Source organism: Phacochoerus africanus, chromosome 2, assembly GCF_016906955.1.
Source record: "Phacochoerus africanus isolate WHEZ1 chromosome 2, ROS_Pafr_v1, whole genome shotgun sequence".
In the NCBI taxonomy this organism is placed as follows: Eukaryota; Metazoa; Chordata; class Mammalia; order Artiodactyla; family Suidae; genus Phacochoerus; species Phacochoerus africanus.
Window position 1 is genome coordinate 154,996,666 of NC_062545.1, and position 23,503 is coordinate 155,020,168.

General features: G+C 38.7%; 1 protein-coding gene across 4 annotated transcripts in view; it reads left to right on the forward strand.

Moving 5' to 3' along the window:
• The first annotated feature begins 9,287 nt into the window (after nucleotides 1–9,287).
• Nucleotides 9,288–23,503, forward strand: part of RTTN (rotatin) — a 146,815-nt gene continuing 132,599 nt past the window's right edge. For 2 of the 4 annotated variants that reach the window (XM_047766975.1, XM_047766976.1), the window contains exons 1-9: nucleotides 9,288–9,695; nucleotides 10,007–10,194; nucleotides 11,034–11,211; nucleotides 12,864–12,950; nucleotides 15,305–15,395; nucleotides 16,412–16,526; nucleotides 18,099–18,249; nucleotides 21,245–21,410; nucleotides 23,301–23,482. In XM_047766975.1, coding sequence (XP_047622931.1) covers nucleotides 9,665–9,695; nucleotides 10,007–10,194; nucleotides 11,034–11,211; nucleotides 12,864–12,950; nucleotides 15,305–15,395; nucleotides 16,412–16,526; nucleotides 18,099–18,249; nucleotides 21,245–21,410; nucleotides 23,301–23,482 — 1,189 coding nt within the window. In that variant the 5' untranslated portion in view covers nucleotides 9,288–9,664. Of the gene's footprint in view, nucleotides 9,696–10,006; nucleotides 10,195–11,033; nucleotides 11,242–12,863; nucleotides 12,951–15,301; nucleotides 15,396–16,411; nucleotides 16,527–18,098; nucleotides 18,250–21,244; nucleotides 21,411–23,300; nucleotides 23,483–23,503 lie in introns of all 4 variants that reach the window. The other 2 variants (XM_047766974.1, XM_047766973.1) reach the window with 2 other exon arrangements.

Consider the following 23,503-nt stretch of genomic DNA (forward strand, 5'->3'; position numbering starts at 1 on the left):
TGAGAGTGAACTCCATCTGTTTCTTGATTTCCTGCAGGTTGATCAACACTTTGAGAATCTGATGAAAGCCATAGACTTTCTCTTTAAATAATGCACATGTACAACTAAGAAAAAAAATTATAAAGTTAGGGATTAACTGACACCCTGGAGGGCCATGGCCAGTGGATTGAAATAAAAAATAATGAAGTAAATAAAAAAACAAAACTGGAAACACAATCTCTAAGTTCATTTTGATGTCTTACATTCTGTGATTCCAACCTCTCTTTCCAGGTAAACTTGACCTGCCCTGAAGTCCCCAGTGTTGACCTGTCCTTCACTGCCTTGGTTTCTTTGTGATGTTTTCACATGTTTGTTTTCCTATCAGTTAACTATAAAGGGACACTTTGGGGCAAAACCATGAAACCGTGATGAGAGGTGACAGAACTCTCTCATTGGCCACTTCTTTGGACATTTGAAACTTAGTGCAAAGATATTTTAAACATTGTGGTAAAGTACACATCAAATAAAGTTTACCATCTTAACCATTTTTAACTGTACAGCTCAATGGCAAAAATATATTCACATTGGTGTGCAAATGTCATCATTATCCATCTATAGAAATTCTTTTATCTTCTGGAATTGAAACTCTGTACCCATTAAACAATAACTCCTCATTCCTCCAACTCCTGGCAACCACCATTTTTGTCTCTTTAAATTGTGCTATTTTAGGTATTTCACATAAGTAACTCATATAGTTTTTGTCCTATGTTTACCTTATTTTACTTAACATCTTCAAAGTTCATCCATGTTGTAACATGTATCAGAATTCCATTTCCTCTTAAGGCTAAATAATATTTCATTGTAGATATGGGCCACATTTTTGTTTGTCTGTTCATCTGTTGATGAACACTTGTGTTGCTTCTGCATGTTGGCTATTGTGAATAATGCTGCTATGAACAGGTGTGTACAACTAACTATTTGAGCCCTGGCTTTCAATTATTTGGGGTACCTACCCAGAAGGAGAATGGTAATTCAATGTTTAACTTTTTGAGGCTGCAGTACTACTTTCTATAGCAGCAGCATCAATATACATTCCCATCAACAGTGCAGAAGTATTCCAAATTCTCCATTTCTTTGTCAACACTTGTTATTTATTTATATTTTTTCCTTCTTTGGCTGCATACAGAAGTTCCTGGGCCAGGGATTGAATCTGAGCTGCAGCTGTGGCATACACCACAGCTGCGGCAATGCTGGATTCTTAACCCACTGAGTGAGCTGGGGATCAAATCCATGCCACCTCAGAGACAACGCTGGATCTTTAACTCACTGCACTACAGTGGGAACTCCTCAATTAATTTTTTTTTAATTGAGTGGAAATTCAGGAGTTCCCATCATGGCTCAGTGGTTAATGAACCTGACTAGCATCCATGAGGACAAGGGTTTGATCCCCCACTTCGCTCAGTGGGTTAAGGATCTGGTGTTGCTGTGAGGTGTGGTGTAGGTCACAGATGTGACTTGGATCCCGTGTTGCTGTGACTGTGGCATAGGCTGGTGGCCACAGCTCCAATTGGACCCCTAGCCTGGGAACCTCCAGACTCCGTGGGTACAGCCCTAAAAAGACAAAAAAAAAAAAAAGAGAGAGAAACAAAGAAAATGACGAAAAAAGAAATTCACATGATATAAAATTAACCCTTTAAAGTGTAGTGTTCAGGGAGTTCCTGTTGTGCCTCAGCAGGTTAAACAAAACTAGTATTTATGTTCAATCCTCTCCATGGCTCAGAGGGTTGAGGATCCAGCATTGCCCCAAGCTACAGCATGGATTGTAGACGTGGCCTGGATCTGGTGTTGCTGGGGCTGTGATGTAGACCCCTAGCCTGGGAACTTTCACATGTTGCAGGTACAGCCCTAAATTGGAAAAAAAAAATAAAGTGTAAGGTTCAGTTGCATTTAGTACATTTATGATATTGTGAAACCATCACCTTTATCTAGGTTAAAACATCTTTATCATCCCCAAAAGAAGACTTTGTAGTCATTGCCGAGTCAGTGTCCATTTCCCCCTCCTACCAGCCCCTAGCAACCAACAATCTGATTCTGGCTTTATGAATTTGCCTATTTTGGATATTTCATCCTGTTAGAGACTGAATTGTTTCCCTGCAAAAATCCCTATGTTGCAGGCCTGCTTCCCAACATGACTGTATTTGGAGAGAGTGTCTTTAAGAAAATAATTAAGGTTAAATGGATTATTGAGGTGGGGGCCTAGTCTGATAGGACTGGTGTCCTTATTAGAAGAGGAAGAATCACCAGAGAGCCCCCTGCTCCCTCCTCACACAAAGAGAGGAAAAGCCATGTGAGCACAGAGCCAGAAGGCAGCTGTCTTCAAGCCACAAAGAGAGATCTCACCAGAAACCAAATTTTCCAGCGTCTTGATCTTGAAGTTCTTGCCTCCAAAACTGTGTGAAAATAAATTTCTGTCATTTAAGTCACTCAGCTGTAGCATTTTGTTATCGCAGCTGGAGCAGACTAACACATAGATAAATGGAGTCATATAATATGCGGCCTTTTGTGACTTGCTTTTATTTAATATGTTTTCAAATTCATCCATGTTGTAGCCTGTATCACTACATTATTTCTTATAGCTGAATACTATTCAGTTTTATGGATGTACTGCATTTTGTTTATCCATTCCTCCATTTATGGATGTGAGTTCTTTTCACCTTGGGCTATTGTAAATAGTGCTGCTATGAGCATTTATGTGCAGGTATTTGCTTGAATACTTGTTTTCAATACTTTTGGGTATATATCTAGGAGTAGGATCTCTGGGTCACATGCTAATACTGTGTTTTCTTTTTTGAAAAACTGACAGCCTGTTTTCCACAGTGGCTGCATCATTTTGCATTTCTACCAACAGTGCTGGAGGTTTCCAGTTTCTTCACATTCTTGCCAACAATGTTATCGCCCCCATTTTTGATTATAGCCATTCTAGAGAGTATGACGTAGTATCTCATTCTGATTTTTTTTTTTTGATTTGCATTTCTTTGATGACTGGTGATGTTTAGGATCTTTTCATGTGTTGATTGGCCATTCATGCATCTTCTTTGAAGAACTATCTATTCAGATCTTTTGCCCATGTTAAAATTGGGTTATTTGTCCTTTTACTGTGGAATTGTAAAAGTTCTTTATGTATTTTGGATAATAGATCCTTATTAGATATATGATTTGTAAATATTTTCTCCCACTTACAGGTTGTTTTTTCACTTTTTCGATAGTGTCCCAAGAAGCACAAAAGTTTTAAATTTTGATGACGTCTAATTTATCTTTTTTGTTGTTGTTGCTTGTGTTTTTGCTGTCATGTCTAAGAAACCATTATCTGATTCACATTCAAAGTTTTAGCTCTTGCTTTAGGACTTTGATTATTTGAGTTAATTTTGTAGATGACGAAAGGTATGGATCCAAATTCATTCTTTTGCATGTGGATATCCCTGTTGTTCCCAGTTGTTGAAAAAAACCCTACTCTTTCTCTATTGAATTATCTTGGGACACTGATTGATAATCAATTGACCATAGAGGTATGTAATTATTTCTGCACTTTCAGTTCTATTACATTAGTCTGTTTATCTGTCCTTAATGCCAGTACGAAACATTCTTGAATACTATAGCTTTGTAGCAAGTTTTGAAATTGGGAAGTATACATCCTTCAATCTTGTTCTTTTTGAGTTTGTTTTGGTCAGCTCATCCCCTTGATTTCCACATGAATACTGTTTCATATGGATAAGCTTGTCAATTTTTACTAGAAAGGCGTCTGGGTATTTGATAGAAATTGATTTGAATCTACAGTTCAATTTGGGGAGTACTGCCATCTTTAAAATGGCAAGTCTTCCAATAAATGACACAGGATATTTTTCCTATATGTTTAGTTCCTCTTTAATTTCTTTCAATGATATTTTGTAGCTTTCAGTGTAGAAGTCATATTTATTGTGTTAAATTTATTTCTAAATATTTTATTCTTTTAGATGCTATGGTAAAGGGAATAATTTTCTTTAATTTTTGGATTGTTTATTGCTAGTGTATAAATATAGAATTGATTTATGTATTAATTTTATATACTCTAAGGTCTTTTTTTCTCTAAGAGTTTTTTCTCAGATTCCTTAGGATTTTCTCTATATGAGATCATGCCAAGTGCAAACAGAAACAGATTTACTTTTCCTTTCTTATCTGGATGACTTTTATTTTTTTTTCTTGCCCAATTACCCTAAATAAAACTTCAAGTGCAGCACTGAACAGAAATGGTGATAGCAGACATCCTTGTCTGTTTTGCCATATCTATAATTAAGAGGCTTATTGATTAAATTGTGCAAAAAAAAAGCAGAGTTTAAATTTATGTTGCTCTGTTATTTGAAATGGAACATACTACATCTTGTTTCCATCATTCCACTATAAAAGGGCATGAAATATTTATTAACTTTCTATTTTGGTATTGGGAGGATAAATTAGATTTGACAATCCCCTTAAAAATTAAGTATTATGTAAATTCATAGGACCAAGTTATGGGGCATGATTAGGAAAATTCATGAGTTGGGGATGAAACCTCAGGCTTTAATATTTTTCCTTCTTTGAAATCAGAATTATTAATAAACCATAATCTTTATTCTTAAATAAGGCAGGCTGAGGTCCAGGTGACTTTCCTGGAAGGCACACAGAATGTTTGCTGCTCTGGGGGACCATGAATAACTTCCACACATCTACTGGTTAGAGCCCTAGGATTGCTTAGGAATCCTGCTTGCATTGTCTTCATAAATAAATTAGTATCCCATTGAATGTAAAAGTAGCCTGTAAAAGGATTTCCCCTTTGGGCCAATAATTTCTTTCCTCTAAAAAACCAGGGAAAAAAGCCTGAGCACTGATACTTTTTTTCTTTTTCCTGGAAATTTCTCCTGGGAATGGCTGTACCAATGGCTGTAAGGCTGGAGCACCTCTGATCTTCAAAGCCTCCCTCACTAAGTAGCAAGGTTCAGTCTGTGTCCCAGGACCCCTTGGATGAAGGGAGCATCAACCTTGTGGTTATACTTGCAGGTAGTACTAGGATAATGGTTTGACATTGCATTTGATTCCTAGAAAGAGGATTATTTTAGTCCTTCGGGGCTACTATAACAAAATAGACTGGATAATTTACAAACAACGAATTTACTTCTCACAGTTCTAGAGGCTGAAATGCCCAAGATCGAGGCACTAGCAGATTCATTGTGTTGTGAGGACTTGCTTCCTGCCTCATAGATGGCTGTTGTTTTTGTTTTGGTTTTCCTGTGTCTTCACTTGTCCTCTCTGGAGCTTCTTTTATAAGAGCACAAATCCTACTTAGGAGGACTCAACCCTCATGACCTAATCACCTCCCAAAGGTCCCCACTAACACCATTACATGGGGATTAGATTTTAACAAGAATTTTCTTGGTAGGGGGAGCAGGACAATCATTCAGTCCATAGCAAAGAGGCACCTTTCCCTTTGCTGCTTTTTTGCTTTTTAGGGCTGCATCTGCCGCATATGGAATTTCCCAGGCTAGGAGTTGAATCGGAGCTGTAGCTGCCTCCTTCTGCCATAGTCACAACAACATGGGATCTGAGCCGCGTCTGTGACCTACACCACAGCTCATGGCAATGCTGGATGCTTAACCCACTGAGCAAGGCTAGGGATGGAACCTATAGCCTCATGGATCCTAGATGGGTTCGTTAACTGCTGAGCCATGAAGGGAAATCTCTATAATTATTTTTTAAATAATAAATAATTAATAATTATTTAATTAATTTATTTATTATTAGTCATAAGTACCTATTATGGAGGTCCTTGAATAAGTGCTTTCTCTGGGTTATCTCCTTTGGTCTTCAGTCTTATTAGTGGTTACTACTTTTAACCCCAGTTTCTACTTGTAAACGCCTGAGACTTAAAGGTCATAGAGGCATCAGGTTTTCTCTCCTACCTGCCAATCCCTTAACACTATTTTTTGTTAATAAAACCCTTTCCTTAGTGGAAGTCTTCTGCCCACCTCCTTGTGACTCTAGCAGAGTATCCTGTTATGATATCATGCCCTGTTCAGAGTGTAATCTAGGATCAGGTAACCTCATAACAATGATTCTGATGGAGTAGTTATCATGGATTTTACATCCAGATGTTGAGAGAGAAGTTTTCTTTTTCTTCTAGAGTTTCTGCATGGAAAGATGAATGTCTGGATCACAATCCTCTCTTTCCCTACAATTTTGGAAATTTTCTTGTAATATAAGAGAATGAGAGAGGCAAACACATTGAGAGAAAAAAAGCCAAGAGACTGAGAAAAAGAACAGTGATATTTTTGAGTCTCCGAGGCTAGATCCTTTTCTAGAGTGAGATAGTAACTCATTTTTGCTTACTTGTTTGGGTTAGAGTTTTGTCACTTGCGACCATAAGCTTACCCATAATTATGCAATTAAGGTGGCAAAGCTGGTTTTAAATCTCTGCCTGTCTGGCTCCAAAGTGTGTGCTCGGTGCAACAGTTTGGTTAGCTTATACGGCTATGAGCCAGATATTTTAAGTGAGTCAAGTAACTGGAATAAATGCACAGGATCACAACTTACAGACCTGCTATACATAACCCCAAGTATTGAAATTCATGTCCAAATTGTAAGGAAGAGCAAAACTGCATGCATGCTTCTTCCAGAAAAGAAAAAAAAAAAAAATAAAGCATTTCTTTCTCTCCTAGGAAAAATCATCACCAGAAAAGATCTCTACCTTCACCCCTTCCCTGATCCATATATGTATCACCAGTGAACGGCTGTCATTTACCATCATGTAAAATTCAATGTGTATTTACTATGTGAGCACTTAAGTATATATGACAAAAACTATTTTAAGTACACATAGAAAATTACAAAGATAATACACATATGGTTCTTCACACATCTACACACAGATATCTATTGGCCATTTTTTCAAGTACTCAGGCATCACTTAAAATATTTGATCTTAAAGTTCATAATTACAAAAGCCTGGGTTGCTGATGGGGATACAATAAAAGTAGAAATTATTAATGAAAGTATACAACAAAGAAGGCAATTAAAAATCAACCTTCTAAACAGATCTTGGGAGAAAAAGGAAACAGTAGTTTCAGGATTGTTGAGACTAATAACAGTTAGAATATTACAAATCTAAATTCATGATATATGACTAGAGCTTTTTAAATTTATTATTTATTTATTTTTTATTTTTATTTTTTTTGTCTTCGCTATTTCTTTGGGCCGCTCCCGCGGCATATGGAGGTTCCCAGGCGAGGGGTCGAATCGGAGCTGGAGCCACCGGCCTACAGCAGAGCCACAGCAACGCGGGATCCGAGCCGTGTCTGCAACCTACACCACAGCTCATGGCAACGCCGGATCGTTAACCCACTGAGCAAGGGCAGGGACCGAACCCGCAACCTCATGGTTCCTAGTCGGATTCGTTAACCACTGCGCCATGACGGGAACTCCTAGAGCTTTTTTTAGATGCAGATTCATGGACTTAAAATTCACTGTAACTAAGAAAGAATTGAAATAAAGTAACTCTTAGCTTAAAAAGTTAGAAAAGGAACAGCGAAACAAACCCAAAGAAGGAGAAAGTAACTGATATTAAATAAAAGTACAGTTAATACATTAGAATATGTTTTTTTAACAGTAGAATTAATAAATTGACAGTTGATACTTTGAGGAAAAACTGGCAAACTAATACTCAGTCTAACAGGAGAATGATAATTGCTTTTGAATGTAATAGGCAAGACAATAATTTTTGTCTAATTATAAAGGTAACATATGCTCAATAATAACAGCAAATGTTAGAAAAGCAACATAATCGATACCACTTCATAGTCTGACCTCCTATTCTACTTAAAAAATGCTTGCTTGAAGTTATTTTTCTCCCATCCCTTACCCACCAACATCCCCAATTTCCTATCATCCAAGACTGTTCATCTTAGAAATATCACTGAAAAAATTAATTCTCTCATTTCTTCATACCGCTTTGTGTATTTTGACCTTGACACTTCAAATACACAACTTAAACCGTCATGGCTGGACAACTACAGATACTTATCAGTTAGTGCAAATGCCTCCTTCTACAGTTTCTGTTTTTCAGTACTTTTGACACACCATTCAGCAGGAGCTATTGCCCTATGGTTGAGGAATGCAGCCACTGTTACAATCTTGGCCAGGCAGGTTTAGGTGTGGGTTAGCTGAATCTTGGTTAAATATACACACTCTCATTCCTTCCTCTCATTTCCTCCTGGTGTCTCTATTTACCACAGCCAGTTGGATACTGGAGGGCCAGGGTGCTTTGCTGGTGCAGCCTTTTCATCTGTACAGGTCAGTTACCTGCAGAGGCTAGCAGAGTGGGGAGAAGTCCCTGGAGGACCAAATGGGGAAATAGCCAGCATGCCAGTTGCCCCTCTTCTTTTTCTCCCAGAGGTAATCTGGTCACATAGACTTTTTCACTTTCCCTGACTTCGACAGACTCATTCTGAATTCTTGCCTTTGCATGTACTGTTTTCTCTGGCAGAAATTCCCTTACACTATTTCTTTGCCTGGCAAATAAACTCCTACTTATCCCCCAAGGTCCAGCTCAAATGTCACCACTCTCTATCTACAGACTTGTAGAGGTGGCAAGGTTCTAAGAATGGGACAAAGAAACAAACTCAATCAGTCAGTTATTTGTTGATGTGATAGTGAGCCAGGTACTTCTCCGATTTTAAGTTCCTCCTCACTCCCAATCCCCCCCCCCCTTTTTTTTTGGAAAATAGGAATGAGAATTGCTACCTCGACATCCCTTGTCCAGGGAAATTGAAAAGATCAATGAGATAAAATATTTTCTAAAATGCAAGTCATTTTATATATTTAGTTTTGTTGTCTTTGGTGTTAACCATTGCTTAGATTTTTTTCCCCTATTAGTTCAGCTCGATCACAGTGCAGAAGTCAACTTTAGAGGCATTCAAATAGGAATTAACCCCCCTACCAATCCCTTTTTCTTTCTACAGTCGCTCTTTTTCTCTTCTGTTTACCCACCCCCCCTTTCCCCCCAGCTAGCCTTTATTTCTATTGCGTCCTGTTTACTTTGAAACCAGGTATCCAAGATCACTGCTTGATTTTGCAGGTACGTTTTACAGTTGAAGAGGTTAAGTCATTTAGTAACGCAGGGAGGCAGGCGTGGACTGGGGTGGGTAATCCTAACAAAAGTCCGCATTCTAAATTGTAAAGTTCTGGGAGCTGAGAAGTCAGAGTGGCAGAATCATAAACCCCTCGCATAGAAAAGAGGACGCCGGAACCCCAGGCTGGCGGGCACAGTGGCCGGTCCGGAATTCCGGGAGGGGAGCACGAACAAGCGAAGACTACAACTCCCGACGCGCACTGCGGCCAAAGCTGGTTCTATCGCTGCTTGCTTCTTCATTCTTTCCATTTCTTAAAAATCCACACCACTGTCTAGGAACTACGAAGTAGTAATTACAGAGAGGCCGTAAGCTTCTCTGGGGGCGCGGGTGCTGGGAACAGCTCACGGAATGCTTCTCACTCCCTGTCTCCTTCGCTCAGGAATTGCGGAACCCGTCTTCCATCTGGCCGGGTTTCTGGGGGGACAGTAATTAAACTGACGTTGTGGCGCGGCAGTTTAATTCTCCGGCGGCGGCTGACTGAGCGGGACGAGATGGTCCTGACCGGGCTCATCAGGAAACTCGGTAACAGTCTGAGTTGCCCCTCGCCCGGGTCGCCCTACTGTCCTGGCCGTTTGCTGAGAATGGCCGAGTCACGGTGCCAAGGCCCGGCCACCCCACAACGGCTCCCTGTCTCCTGGGGACACATCTCAGACTTTGTTTTAAACTCCTTAGTTCGCTTCCTGAAGGCACCTGCGGCCTGCGTGTTTTTTTTTTTTCTTCCTTTCTTAATCCTGCTTTCGCCCGCAGCGTAAATAACACAGTTTTAGGGTAAATTCCCTGTGGGCACCTCTTTGGAGTCGGAAAATTAGCTCTGTGCTGTACTTCTTTGACAGGTCATCAGCTGGCCGAGATCAGGGAACGCGCCCTTAGGAATATTCTCTGCAAAGTTGAGCACAACTTAATTTGTTGTGCTGATCTAGTTCAGGAGAGGCTACTTTTCCTCCATTTGCTGGAATGGTTCAATTTCCCGTCTGTTCCAATGAAAGAAGAGGTTCTGAGCCTGTTGAACAGATTGGTTAAGGTAGGATCATTTTGAAATTTAAACGAGTGAATGTTTTGTGGTCACTTAATTGTAGCAGTAGTTGAAAATTTAAATGATTAAACTTAAAAAAACAACTGAAGATGTCGAATTTTATTTCTTTGTGTATATAATGCTCATCCTCCTTTAACTTGTGATACTGAATCTCACATTGTCTGTACTGTACCCTAAAGTAACCCAGCTTCTGAATCCAGGTATATTCTGACTTTTGGGACCATCTTTGGAGGTTAATATTTGTCATTTTGTTTTCCCTTATGTACTGTTATTTACATGTTAAAAAGTAGATGTATATGTCTAAAAGAGAACACATTTAAAGGTGATGTTACAGACCACGATAACAAACAGCATAAGTATGTTAAATTGTTTTTCCCATATCTTTTTTTTTTTTTTTTTAAGATTTATGTTTCTTAGTCTGACTTGACAGTAGCTAGTTGTCAGGATCAAATATCAAAGTGCTAGTTTAACTTCTCCAAACTGTAAATCCTTATGCAGTCGTAGGGGATTATTACTTTGGCATCCTTTGACTGGTTGGAGGAAGGAGAGGATGGGGTGAATCAGTGGAGAGAAGTAATCAATTTAATAAATAAATGTAGGAATTGATAGTGTGCATTTCTAGTATTCAGTGTCTGGGTTTTTCTCTCATAAGTGTTATCAAATGTTTTATGTTTGTTTATAAATTTATGTACATCACTGAAAGATTTATTGTTTTAAAAAAGGAACATCTGGTGTACCAAAAATAATGTCCTATTTTGATTGCTGTAAGATAAAGTCTAAAGATTTTTATATTTATAGTTATTTTCAAGGCTCTCCTCTTATTTCAGTATTCCCCAGCAGTCCAGCATTTGGTTGATCTTGGTGCAGTTGAATTCTTATCAAAACTTCGTTCTAATGTGGAGCCGGATCTGCAGGCTGAAATTGATGGCATTCTGGATGGACTTTTTGTTCTTCCTTCAGAAGTTCCTGAACTGTATTCTGCATCTTATCAAACCAGTCAAACTGGTAACTCTTTGAAATCATCTGATGAAATCAGTTAATTAGTCTCTTAAAATATATTGGTTCTAATGGTTAATTCTAAGGAAAGGGACCTTAAAGGAAAAAAAAAAAAAAAAAGAAAAAAGAGCGCTCCCCCTTTTTTTGAGTTAACTTACGTGAATTTGACCTTAATTCCCTTCCTCTAATGTTATAGAGAGGAGGGTACATGTATATTTTTGCTTTTTTGGTTAAGGGGCATAAAGATGCAAGTGATTTTCTTCTTTTGAGACTAGTTTGAAAGATTTTTTTTTTAAACAATAATATGATTCCATTGAGCACTCATTACTCTGTGTCAGATGCTGTTCTAAAGGTTTTATACCTGCATTTTTTGTCTGTGTTCTTCACTCGGGGTGTGATGCTGTCTGCCCTAGCTCATCATTTTGTTATGGAGACCAATCAAAATGAACTATACAGATATACTGGCTAAACTCAGAATCAAAGAGTCTTGGATTTAAGTCCTAGTTTGGCCTCTAGTTGTGTGACCTTGGCTAAGGTGCTTAATCCCTCCAGGCTTTATTTTTCTTATCCAAAAATTGGGACAATAAACAAGAACATCTTAGAGAATTTTTATGAGGGTTAAGTGTGACAGTGACCGAATAGTGCTCAGCATAGGGCCTGGCATATATTAAGCACAGACTCTTGGCTGCCACTGTTACTTGTTCTTGTTATTTGATGTCCAGTGTAGTGCCTTGCTCATAGAGAGCATTTGAATTGATTCAAAGAAAAAAAATGCTCAAAAAATTTATGTGATTGATGAGTAAAAGTAGAAAAAAGTGTAAGTAGAAAAAAAAGTAGAAAAAAGTCAGTTAGACCCTGTTTTTCTCTATATCAGCGCTGTATTGCCACTGCTGTGATGTGAGTCTTGCTATTAACAAGAACAGCAGTAGCCGCTGCTATTTACTGAGTTCTTGTGTGACTGTGACTTTTAACAAAATAGTTTACAATTTCTGTCTAAGCTATAACAAGTAAAGAAGAATCTTAAATCATGAATTTTCCACTTATTTCCTTGCAGGTAAGATCAGAGGTATGGTCTAGGGCTAATTTTTAGTTACCTGTATTAGTATTAGGAACCACTAGCATGAAACCTTCAAAGAGGAAATTACAGAATTTAGTTTTAGTCTTTTCATCATTCTGAGTCTCGTCAAAGCTGAATTGCTAAATTTGTAATCATGTGTGATAGGGAATTGTCAGAGGTATTGAAAAATAGAGTCTGACTCTTGCTTTTGACAACTTTTTCTTAAAACACATTAATGGAAATTGAAGTGATCAGGAGCCACATAGAGTAAGAGAGGAGAGAGATGGACTAAGAAGCAGAGATGAACAGTCCTTGGATAAATAACCTTGTAATAGCTTCTTTATATTGTTGATGTTTTCATTCTAACAAATAATTGTAATTAACAGTAAAAGAAAGAGGGGGGAATCATCAATTAGAAATTGACTCAGCACTCACATTTCTTCCTCTTTAGAAGGACAGACTATTCAGAGAAACAAGACTGGGTTATTTTTCTAATTTTTAAAACGATTCAAAAACTTTAGAAAACATTAGTATTTTAAAACAGCAAGTTTTCGCTTTCAGGAAATGATTTATCATAACACAGTAATATATATTTTCTTTTCAGAATTGCCACAACAGCCTGAAATCTTAACAGGATATTTTCCTCAAGACAAGAGTAGTTTCCAGCTGGAAGTGCCTCCACAACCCGTGGGTGGGTATCTGTAGGGAGATAGGTCTTGATGACAATAAATTGGAAATTAATGTCCTTTTCCTCGTTGTTGTGAAGGCATATCATAGTCAAACTTGAATATTTCGGCAGCAAACTGAATGTTTGTTTCTTCAAATTAGATTAGGAGAGAGAGAGTTTAAGTAGTAAAACTTGGTGTTAATCTGCCTTGAGCAGATGTCCAGGCAAGTGGTCATGGTGGCCCTGGCACGTGGTGCTGGTTGAGCGGGGCAGTCTGTCAGGATCTGTACTATGCACTGTATATGGCACCTCTTTATTCTCCAGCTCACTAAGCAGTCCTGACCATCCAGTGGCTCAGACAAAGACTTAGGTCATCTTTGTTTCTTCATTTATCTTTATCCCAACATCCACCTGCCTAAAGAGTTCTGAGTTAGAGTCTCTCCTGGAAACCTCACCCAGGTCTTTTTGTGTCTGACTGTGTCTGGTCTTTGCTCATATCACAAGCCACCTTCTCAAAGAGCTCTTCCTGAGGACTCTAGCCAGTGATAACTTTTTATCTATATTTGCTTTTCTTCCTGTGTGTATTTGCTAACTATGTATTTACTTCTTGATTGTCTCCTTCATTATAAACTTAGTGACATAGTTCAATAAAAGTTAAAAAAAAAAACCTTAATAACAGCTGCAAACATTGCTTTATCCAGTGTGGGTGTGTGGAATAATGCCAGAAATATACCAGGCCCTCAGTATGTATTTTTTGAATGAATCCTCATGGAGTCCCAGTGAGACCGATATTAATATCCCCATTATACTGATGAGGCTACTGGGGCTCAGAAAGGATAGAACCTTTATACTGGCTAACTCAGGGCATGGTTAAGTAAGCATGTATATCCCATTTTATTGCCTGCATGCTGGAAAAGGTTGTTTCCAAGGGACTATCTGTAGATGTCAGGTATTCAGTTTTACTCAGTTTGGAAGCCGTCTGTGATAAAAAAGATTTTGTAGAAACTCTTTGAGTATAGCATAAGAAAGAACAGAAAATTTGTTCAGCTGTTCAAATACTCTACCTTTCCTTTCTGGAAAAGTTTTGTCAGGCTAATGGAGAGCTTTGGTTTTAAGATGGTAGCTCTTCATGTTTGTGGCTGAGGCTTAGTTGAGTGGCAAGGAGAGACACCAGAAGGGAGTGATTCTGGGCCTGGGATGGGTGGGGTGTATTTGAGTGAAGCCGTTGGAAACGTTCAGGAAGATTGAGATGGTGACACATCTTCATGTGAGTACCTGTTTGTGGATTGATGGTATGACTGGCTTATTTTGCGCACATATTTATGTGTGCAGTATAAGCCTGTCTTTCCCTCCACCCGCTTCCTGCTTTTTCCTTAGACAGTAAACCTTGCTTTTATGATGGCACTTTTGAAAGAGGCAACTGTGCTTTGGGAATTTAATAATACTGTTTTCAGAATTTAACAATTCTATGCTCTATTCAAAGCATTTGGCAGAAAGATTGTTTGCCATTTGGAAGGGCTTATGTATTGCCACCTTAACTCATACACTATAAGATCTGCATAAAAATAATTTGAAGGAAGGTAGCTGAAAACTGCTTTGGTTTCTTGGATTTTTTTTTTTTTTGTCTTTTTGCTATTTCTTGGGCCGACTCCCGCGGCATATGGAGGTTCCCAGGCTAGGGGTCGAATCGGAGCTGGAGCCACCGGCCTACACCAGAGCCACAGCAACGCGGGATCCGAGCCGCGTCTGCGACTTACACCACAGCTCATGGCAACGCCAGACCCTTAACCCACCGAGCAAGGGCAGGGACCGAACCCGCAACCTCATGGTTCCTAGTCGGATTCGTTAACCACTGCGCCACGACGGGAACTCCAGGATTTTTTTTTAAATCTTGTTTGAACGCTGACATTTGATCTTTAACCTATGGTCTTCAAGTCATTTTCAAAGAGGTTTAAACATCTGACACATTTAGTATGTTTGAACATGACTAATTAAATATAGTCTGTGATTATGCTTATATTGTTTTTAATTTCTAAAATTAGAGATCTCCAAATGCCAGTTCCTTTTTTGTTTAAGCACTGTTCTGATCAGCCACACAGTAACACAGAAAATTTAATTGATACTCTAAATGTCATTTAATATTGGTTTGTCTTTAATGCCCTTCCCCTAATTATAATCCGTGAGTTCTGTTTAATTATGAAAACAGAGCTATGTCATTTAATCAGAGGCAACAAATTTCAGCTGATCTTTTTGGTAATAGTTTAGGGTACTCTAAGATGTAACTTAAACTTGTCTTAAAGGTGAGGCCTTACTCTTACATTGTGAATCTGTCAACATTGTCTCCTTAGATGCCTTAAGTTTTGCTCTTCCATTTGCAGCAAATCCGACCGTGAAGTGCCTGAAGTTTTCTACCTTCCCTTGGCTCCCCCTGACAACAGCTGATAGGCATGTTCTCTCCTCTAATGAAAGGTACTGTGCCTGAGATATTTCAGGTATTTTGGCTTTTGGTATTTATAGCCATTAAATCTGAGAGTAATTATTCTATATTTTTACCAGGAAGAAAGATACTAAGTGGCTGTAATAGGTAGTAATGGGAATATGTGAATGATTTTTCACTATTTCAAAAAGCAAGCCAGAAAATTTCCATTTGCCTTTAATCAGGTTTCACATCAAGTTTCTTTTTTGTGCTTGGAATCCTGTGCCTTCCTTGGTAAAATCTCTTGTTGACCAGATTTGTGGGCATTGCTTAAGCCCTTGGTGGATAAAAAATGGAAAAATTAAATATAAATAGTCTTTTTAAGTAGACAGTACATTTCAAAACATGGGCTCTGGTCCGAGAAGGTTGAGGACCAATGATCTAATCTTATGTAGTGGATTTTATTTGGTTGTTAACGCCCCAAAGTAGATAGCTGATATCTAGAAGTTTGGAGAGTGTTTTAATGTCTAATTTCACTTTTTGCTGAAACTTAATTTCAGTGGATGCCACAAGAAATGAGTTGTTTGCCTTTTTCTATTGAGAATCTGAAAAATAAAGACCCATTTCTAGAGTCAGGGCCAGATACAGGTGGATGCTATTAAATGAATTTTAATGATGGCATTTCCAAGGCGTCAGTAAATTCTCTTGGAACAACATATGGAAGGGGTAGCATGTACCTGGGATAGAGGGGTGGTGGTTTTGATCGGTCAGTTCTGAGGCAGTTGCTAAGAAGGAGATAGTGAGTGTGGACTGGAGCTGGGCTGAGGGTCTTGTGGGGCTAGAGAGTCAACAGACAGTTACACTGGCACGAATTATGGGCACACGAAAGAGCACCTACCCCAGGGTTGTTCATTGATTAGAGTGGTGATCTGGGCAGTCTTCCCAGGGGAAGTGATGTCTTGGCTGAGACCTGAAGGATTGTGAATAGGGTCATTATGCAACGAGGTTACTTAGAATCTGGTAAACTCTTTTTAAAAATAAATAATACTCTATTGTGTATATTTTATAGCTCTTTAAGAAGTAGTAACCACACTTTAATCTGGAATACCTGTGAACTATTGAAAGATGTTATCATGCAAGATTTTCCTGCTGAGATTTTCCTTCAAAGGCCAAAAATTGTTCAGGTGCGTTTCCTCTGTAATAGTTTCATATTTTGAAATAGAGAAATTTTTGCAATGAAACACATTTTGCAAAGTAGGAGTCCATGGGAAGGAAATTTGCAGTATCATATTTAAATAATGAAGTATTTGGTTATTTAGATCACTTATTCTCTTACTTGGATAGTGGTCATTCTTCTGATAGTAGGTAATCTTGTTTGATATATGCAGTCCAGTTTGACCACCTCAACCTTACTAACATTTATGGATCACTTAAAGGGGAGAATAGACTTGGGAAACTGAGGTTGGGCAGCAGAGACCCTTCTTAATAGTAAGAATAGCATCACTCTTTGAGGATGTAGGTGTTTAAGGCATAGTGCTCTAATCTGTGGAAGTATGGTGGTGGTGAGCATTGTAGATGGATTCTTTGCAATGTAGTTTATTGCATACCTGTCTAGTAGAGAGATGGGGGTCCAGGGATGGAATGGTGGCACACGCACAGCATCTGGTAAGGCCCGGCACCTGCATTTCGGAGTTACAGGGCTGAGATGGGTGCTGGGGAGTGGCAACTATTATTACATACTGACCCAACTGTGAGTGATAGCAGAGGAAATGCTATTAATTATCAAAGCATGCAGAATGATTTAGCTATTTGAGCTGAAGAAGGCTTGCCATAGTGTTTAAAAAGTGCCATGTAACTTGATGTCCTGAATGGGGAATAATCCCTGTGCTCTTCAGGATTGTCCTCAGCTAACAGAGCTTAGATATGAGGAACACTGACTGTTGGTTTTAAATTTTATCTTTTTGTTTATTTATTTATTTATTTATTTTAGCTTTTTAGGGTCACACTCGTGGCGTATAGAGGTTCCCAGGCTAGGGTTTGAATCAGAGCTACAGCTGGTGGCCTACACCACAGCCACAGCAATGCCAGATCTGAGCCATGCCAGATCCTTAACTCACTGAGTGAGGCCAGGGATTGAACCCGCATGCTCATGGATCCTAGTCGGGTTCATTACACCTGAGCCATGATGGGAACTATTAAATTTTCTCTTTTTAAATTTGATCCATCTTGCATTATACTAAGTTATCTTTTTATTTTTTATTTTATTTTTTTTAAACTAAATTTATTTTATTTTATTTTATTTTTTTTGTCTTTTTTGCTATTTCTTTGGGCCGCTCCCGCGGCATATGGAGGTTCCCAGGCGAGGGGTCTATTGGAGCTGTAGCCCAGGGCCTACGCCAGAGCCACAGCAACGCCAGATCCGAGCTGCATTTGCAAGCTACACCACAGCTCACGGCAACGCCGCATCGTTAACCCACTGAGCAAGGGCAGAGATCGAACCCGCAACCTCATGGTTCTTGGTCGGATTCGTTAACCACTGCGCCACGACGGGAACTCCCTAAGTTATCTTTTTAAATTTGACCCATCTTGCATTATACTAAGTTATTTTTGCCCATTTGTGTTTCTTATGTCTGATGAATATTTGGCAACTTATTTTAATTCCTTTGATTATTCATTTAACCTCACTTGAGCTCCACATCCTTCTTTGAAGTTGAGCACTTTGTTCTCTTGATCATTTTCATTGCTCTTTATTTCAGAACCTCTTATCTCTGTTGAAACTGGCCTTTGGAGGAGAAGGAAAACATCGCCTGGCATTACAGTCAGTTTCCTGCTTGCAGCAGTTGTGCGTGTATTTAAGAAACAGACTTAACTTTCACCGAGATCCAAGTTTTTTCTCTAGTAAACAAGGTATTTATGTTTATTTATTCATTGGTCACTGGTGGTATTTGTGATTCTTCCGAGAACTCTCCATTATACTTATTATTGGGGCTTATTGTGTATAATACATTTTCACAACGTAAACTCCCCATTCCCAAGCAAAATCAAATTATAGTCTTCAAAAACAGAGTGTGTGAATGATAGAAGCACTCATGATCCCCTCATCTTTTTTTTTTTTTTTGTCTTTTTGTCTTATTGCTATTTCTTTGGGCTGCTCCCGTGGCATATGGAGGTTCCCAGGCTAGGGGTCCAATCGGAGCTGTAGCCACTGGCCTACGCCAGAGCCACAGCAACGCGGGATCCGAGCCGCGTCTGCAACCTACACCACAGCTCACGGCAACGCCAGATCGTCAACCCACTAAGCAAGGGCAGGGACCGAACCCGCAACCTCATGCTTCCTAGTCTGATTCGTTAACCACTGCGCCACGACAGGAACTCCTCATCTTTTTTTTAATAAGAGACATTTGCAAGTGTTTTTCTCCCATACATGCAGAATATTGTTGGGAGCTAAGGACCAGGGTTCTGGGTCCAACTATTCATGTGGGACTTTGGCCATTTTAGCAAGTTATATGTTGTATTAATGTTTGGTTTGAAGAGATACCTATTTGTATTTTATGAAAAATGTTTTCATGTAGCTTGTAAGGGAGGCAGTGCCAGACTTTTCAGGGAGAAAGCACCACCTAATGGCCAAAGAGAGTACTAGGCTGGCCTTTTAAAAAACAGCATTTACAGTTTAGGATTTCTCTGCACTTTGAAAGTTGAATATAAAATTGCAGTGATTTGTCCTTGTGCTTCATAGTTAAGCCCTATTAACAGTTTCACTGATCCTGGGTTACTTGAATATTTATAGTAGCTTTATTATGGATCTTGGGGGTATGTGATTTCCTTAACAGTGTTCTTGAGAGCTTGTGAGTACCCCATTTTTAATCAGTAAGAGTTACAATGTTGATAAAAATAGTGGATAAATCGGAAAACTTATTCACGTCGTAAATAAATATTTATCACCTACTATATGCCAACCAATAATGTAGTCTAGGGGGTATAACACTGAGCGAAATAGATGAGGTCCCAGTTTTTATGACTTGATATTGTAGAAGGTGGAACAGGTAGGAAACAAACACGTTTCCAAATTAAACATGCTGGAAGGGAATAAGAAGGGCCGTGTGACATTGTGACTGGGGACATGGCTTACGTGGGTAGGACGGGTGGGGAAGGCCTCTGAGAAGAGGTGACCTGAAGGGTGAGAAGGAACCATCCCCTTGCAGAGTTGCAGAATGAGTGTCTAGGAAGCTCAGACCATCAGGCATGAGGGTGCCCTATGTGAGGAACAGGAATCAGGCTGTGTGAGTGGAGTGCAGTAAATGGGGTCGGGTACAGAGAGTGGAGCATGGTGAGGTCAGAGAGGTAGTTTGTGCCAGAGTGTTTGGGGACGTGCAAATCTTGGTAGGGATTTTATGGGTTTTTTGAAGTGTAGTGAGAAGTTCTTAGAGAACTTTGTTACTGTTCTTCCCTCTGCAAATGCCTCTATTTTACCTGCTTTTTTTTTTAAAGAAATAATGTTAAAATATATATAACAAAATGTCATATTTTTTGAACATGCAGTTTTGTGGCATCAATTATAATCACACTGTTGTGCAGTCATCACCATCATCTGTTTCCAAACCTTCTTCATCATCCTAAATAGAAATTCTCTAACCATTAAGCAGTACTTCCCATTTCCCCTTCCCTCTGCAGCCCTGAAAGTCTCTAATCTGTTTTCTGTCTTGGTACCTCATGTAAGTGGAATCATACATTATTTGGCTGGCTTATTTAACTCAGCATGTTTTCAAGGTTCATTCGTGGTGTAGCATGTGTCAGAACTTCATTTTTATGGCTGAATAATATTCCATTGTAGGTATAAACAACATTTTATTTATTCATTTATCTGTTAATGGATATGGTGTTTGTTGTTACCTTTTGGCTGTTATGGGTAGTGCTTTAGTGAACATTAGCACATCTATTCAAGCCCCTGTTTCAGTTCTTTAGGCTATAAATACAAGAGTAGAACTGCTGGGTCATATGTTAATTCAGTGTTTATCTTTCAGAGGAACCACCAAAAAGTTTTCCACTGTGGCTGCACTGTTTTACATTTCCACCAGCAATGCATGAGGCTTCCAGTTTCTCCACATCCTCTCCAACACTTTTTTCTTTTTTCAAAAATCATACTTGTCCTTGTAGATGTGAGGTGGTATCTCATTGTGGTGTTGATTCGCATTTCCCTAATGACTCCTGTTTATGACTAGTGATTCTCTAGTGACTTTTCATGTGTTATTGGCCATTCATATATCTTTAGAGAAATGTCTATAAAAGCTTTTCGTCCATTTTAAAATTGAGATGTTCAGCAGATTTTTTTTTTTAATGGTTGAGTTTTAGGCATAATTTACATATCCTGGTACTAAATCCTTAGCAGGTATATGATTTGCAAATATTTTTACCATTCTGTAGCTTGGCACATTCTTGATAATGTCCTTTGATGCATGACAGTTTTAAATTTGATGATGTCTAATTTATCTATGTTTTCTTCGTTTTTGGTATTGCATAATTCACTGCCAAATCCAAGGTCATGAGGATTCATCCCTATGTTTTCTACTAAGAATTTTATGGTTTTAACTTATATTTGGATTATTGATCCATTTTGAGTTAATTTTTGCATGTGGTTTGAGCTAGGGTTTCTCGGAGGGTTTTAAGTAGGAGAATTGGAGTATTTGGTCTCTTGGTGAACAGTGTTGGCTAGAAGGTTCCATGTGATCAGGTCAGTACATACTTAATGTACTAAGGCAGTAGTTGCAGAAAAGGTTGACCTTTTCTTTTGCCTCATAGAAACATTTCTACTGTCTTAATTTTAAGTTCTTTTTGAAGAATGACAAATACTACATAATCAGTAACCTGTCTTTATGAAGGAATAATTTATTTTTTTTCCCCCCAGATACAGTTTCCCAAAATTCTTCTCTGTCTTATTGTCATGAAGCAAGAGTTACTCATCATTCCCAGAATCCTTCTCCTGGAAGCAGTAGCCCTCGGCCTTCTGTGGTTGGACGCACAGGCCAGCGACCCAGAGGAGATGGCCAGGATTGGGATGCAGTGTCTTCCAGGTGACTAGAAGAGCTGGGTTAACTTGTATGTGTGTTTTAATTTTAGAGGGAGATCGTTATTTTTCTCTTTTGTCTTTTTGTTTGAAACATTAATATGGGTATTTGCCTTGTGTTAAACCAGAGACTTTCATACTTTTTTGACCATGACCCCCAGTAAGAAATAAATATTATGTTGCAACTCAGTACACAGACATATATACTTTGTGTATGTGTGCATGTTTATGAATGTGTGTATCTACTAAAACAAAGTGTTTAAAAATAGTACTCTGATTCCATGTATTACACAGTAAACTTTATTTTCTGTTCCTTTCTATTTCATTAAAAAAAGAATGGTGATTCTGACTCAGTAACATGTTTTAATTAGCCACAAATGGAATGTGATCTAGTTTAAAAGCGTAGCTTTAAATACTCAATGCATTTTGATAATATTTTAAACTCATTTTTGTAAGTTTAATCATAATTTAAATGCATCAGTATTTACTATTAAAGGGAATGATTAGAGAATCTATGAAGCAAAGTGACTGTCAAGGTAGACAGTTTATGGTATTTTACTTATTTGTAGAAAGAAAGATTTTTGTATATCAAGTTTTCTTAAAGGGATTGGCGTGGTATTTGTATGTTACCTCATCCTTAGGCTACAAGCATCTTAAAAACCCCTTAGTCTTTTCTTTAGTGTATTCTGCTAAGTGCTTGGTAAGAGTAGCACCTGTTGGCTTGATTATCCTCTTGTGACACAGCTACTGCTGCCCCAGGCTGGCACTGACTCATGCTTGGCATGTGCTTGGTGTAGGCCAAGTGCTTCAGTGTTTTGTCTCTTGTAGTCCTCCTCATAACAATCCTGTAATAGGATTGGCATTATTATCATCATTTTATAGAAATACCTGAGTTTTGGCAAGGCTATGAGCGTAACTCCAGTATATACAGTTGGTAAAGCACAGGGGAGGGGTTTGGACAGGATGGGAGACTGTGCTCCTCATCTTTACAGGTAGCTGGGGTTGATCAGGCATGGTTTTTCACTTCACTCTCCCTCATTCTTTGAGCTGTATCTAATGTGCCACATGCTTGTAAATTTCACCCCTGAGTGAACTTCCTCCTGGGCCCCTTCAGAGTTTTAGAGAGGCCCAGCTCTTTTCCATATTTTGGGATGCTTGGTATGTTGGAATTGAAGGAATGACAAAATGCATTAAATTTGGAGAGTTTTACATTTTCAGTAGATCAGTGCATCTTCAATTGTGGATAACATCGAAAGTCAACATTTTGAGGTGCTTTGTAAATGTGTTTAAGCCTTTCTATAGAGCTTTTATCCCCAACCCACCCCTTTATACCAAAGGTAAAATTCTTTTTATAAAGAAAGTAAGAGAGATGAGATGTTCCATTTTTGGCTGCATTTTTAAAATCATGTGATGTTGAACGTACTAAATAAAGTAATCCATTTCTCATCATGTTTTTCTGGCATTTTCTAGCATTCTTCAGTTGCTAACATTGGCTTACTTAGAACATTTGGTGAAAATCACAGAAAGTCTAGGAAACCATATGAAGTATTTTGTTTTGCCCTTGAAAGTTATGGAACTTTGCTATAAATCTGCTTGCTTTCCTTTAGACGTGGATTGGTCATCAGTGCTAATGCTGATTGCTACTATAGGAAGGTTGACACATTTAGAGAACATCAACTTGAAAAGCAAATTATAAATGCATTTTTAGTTTCATTTACAGTTTTGAGCCACCTTTATGGAATTTATTCACATAAATTTGTGAGAATTTATTGATCAGAATTGTTCCTTGGAGTAATACAGTATGAGGCTTCTAATATGTCAGGCAGCAGATATGCAGTAGGTCTGTTTGTGGGCTGTTTCCATGCTCAAAGTTTATTATTATTTGTGTGCTTCACAGTGGAAGTAGCAGTCATGCTCATGTCAACTCGAGGGTGTCTGTCCATTCACCTTTGGACGTGGTGCATCTGGGCCTGCCAGGGCTGGAAGCTGAGGATGCCCTGGAGCTGCGATTCCAGCAGCTTAGCCTGCCTCAGTTCTGCATCTCCATCCTGGAATCCGCTGTTCCCCTCTTAAAAACAGGTTGGTTGTCCTTGAAGTCAT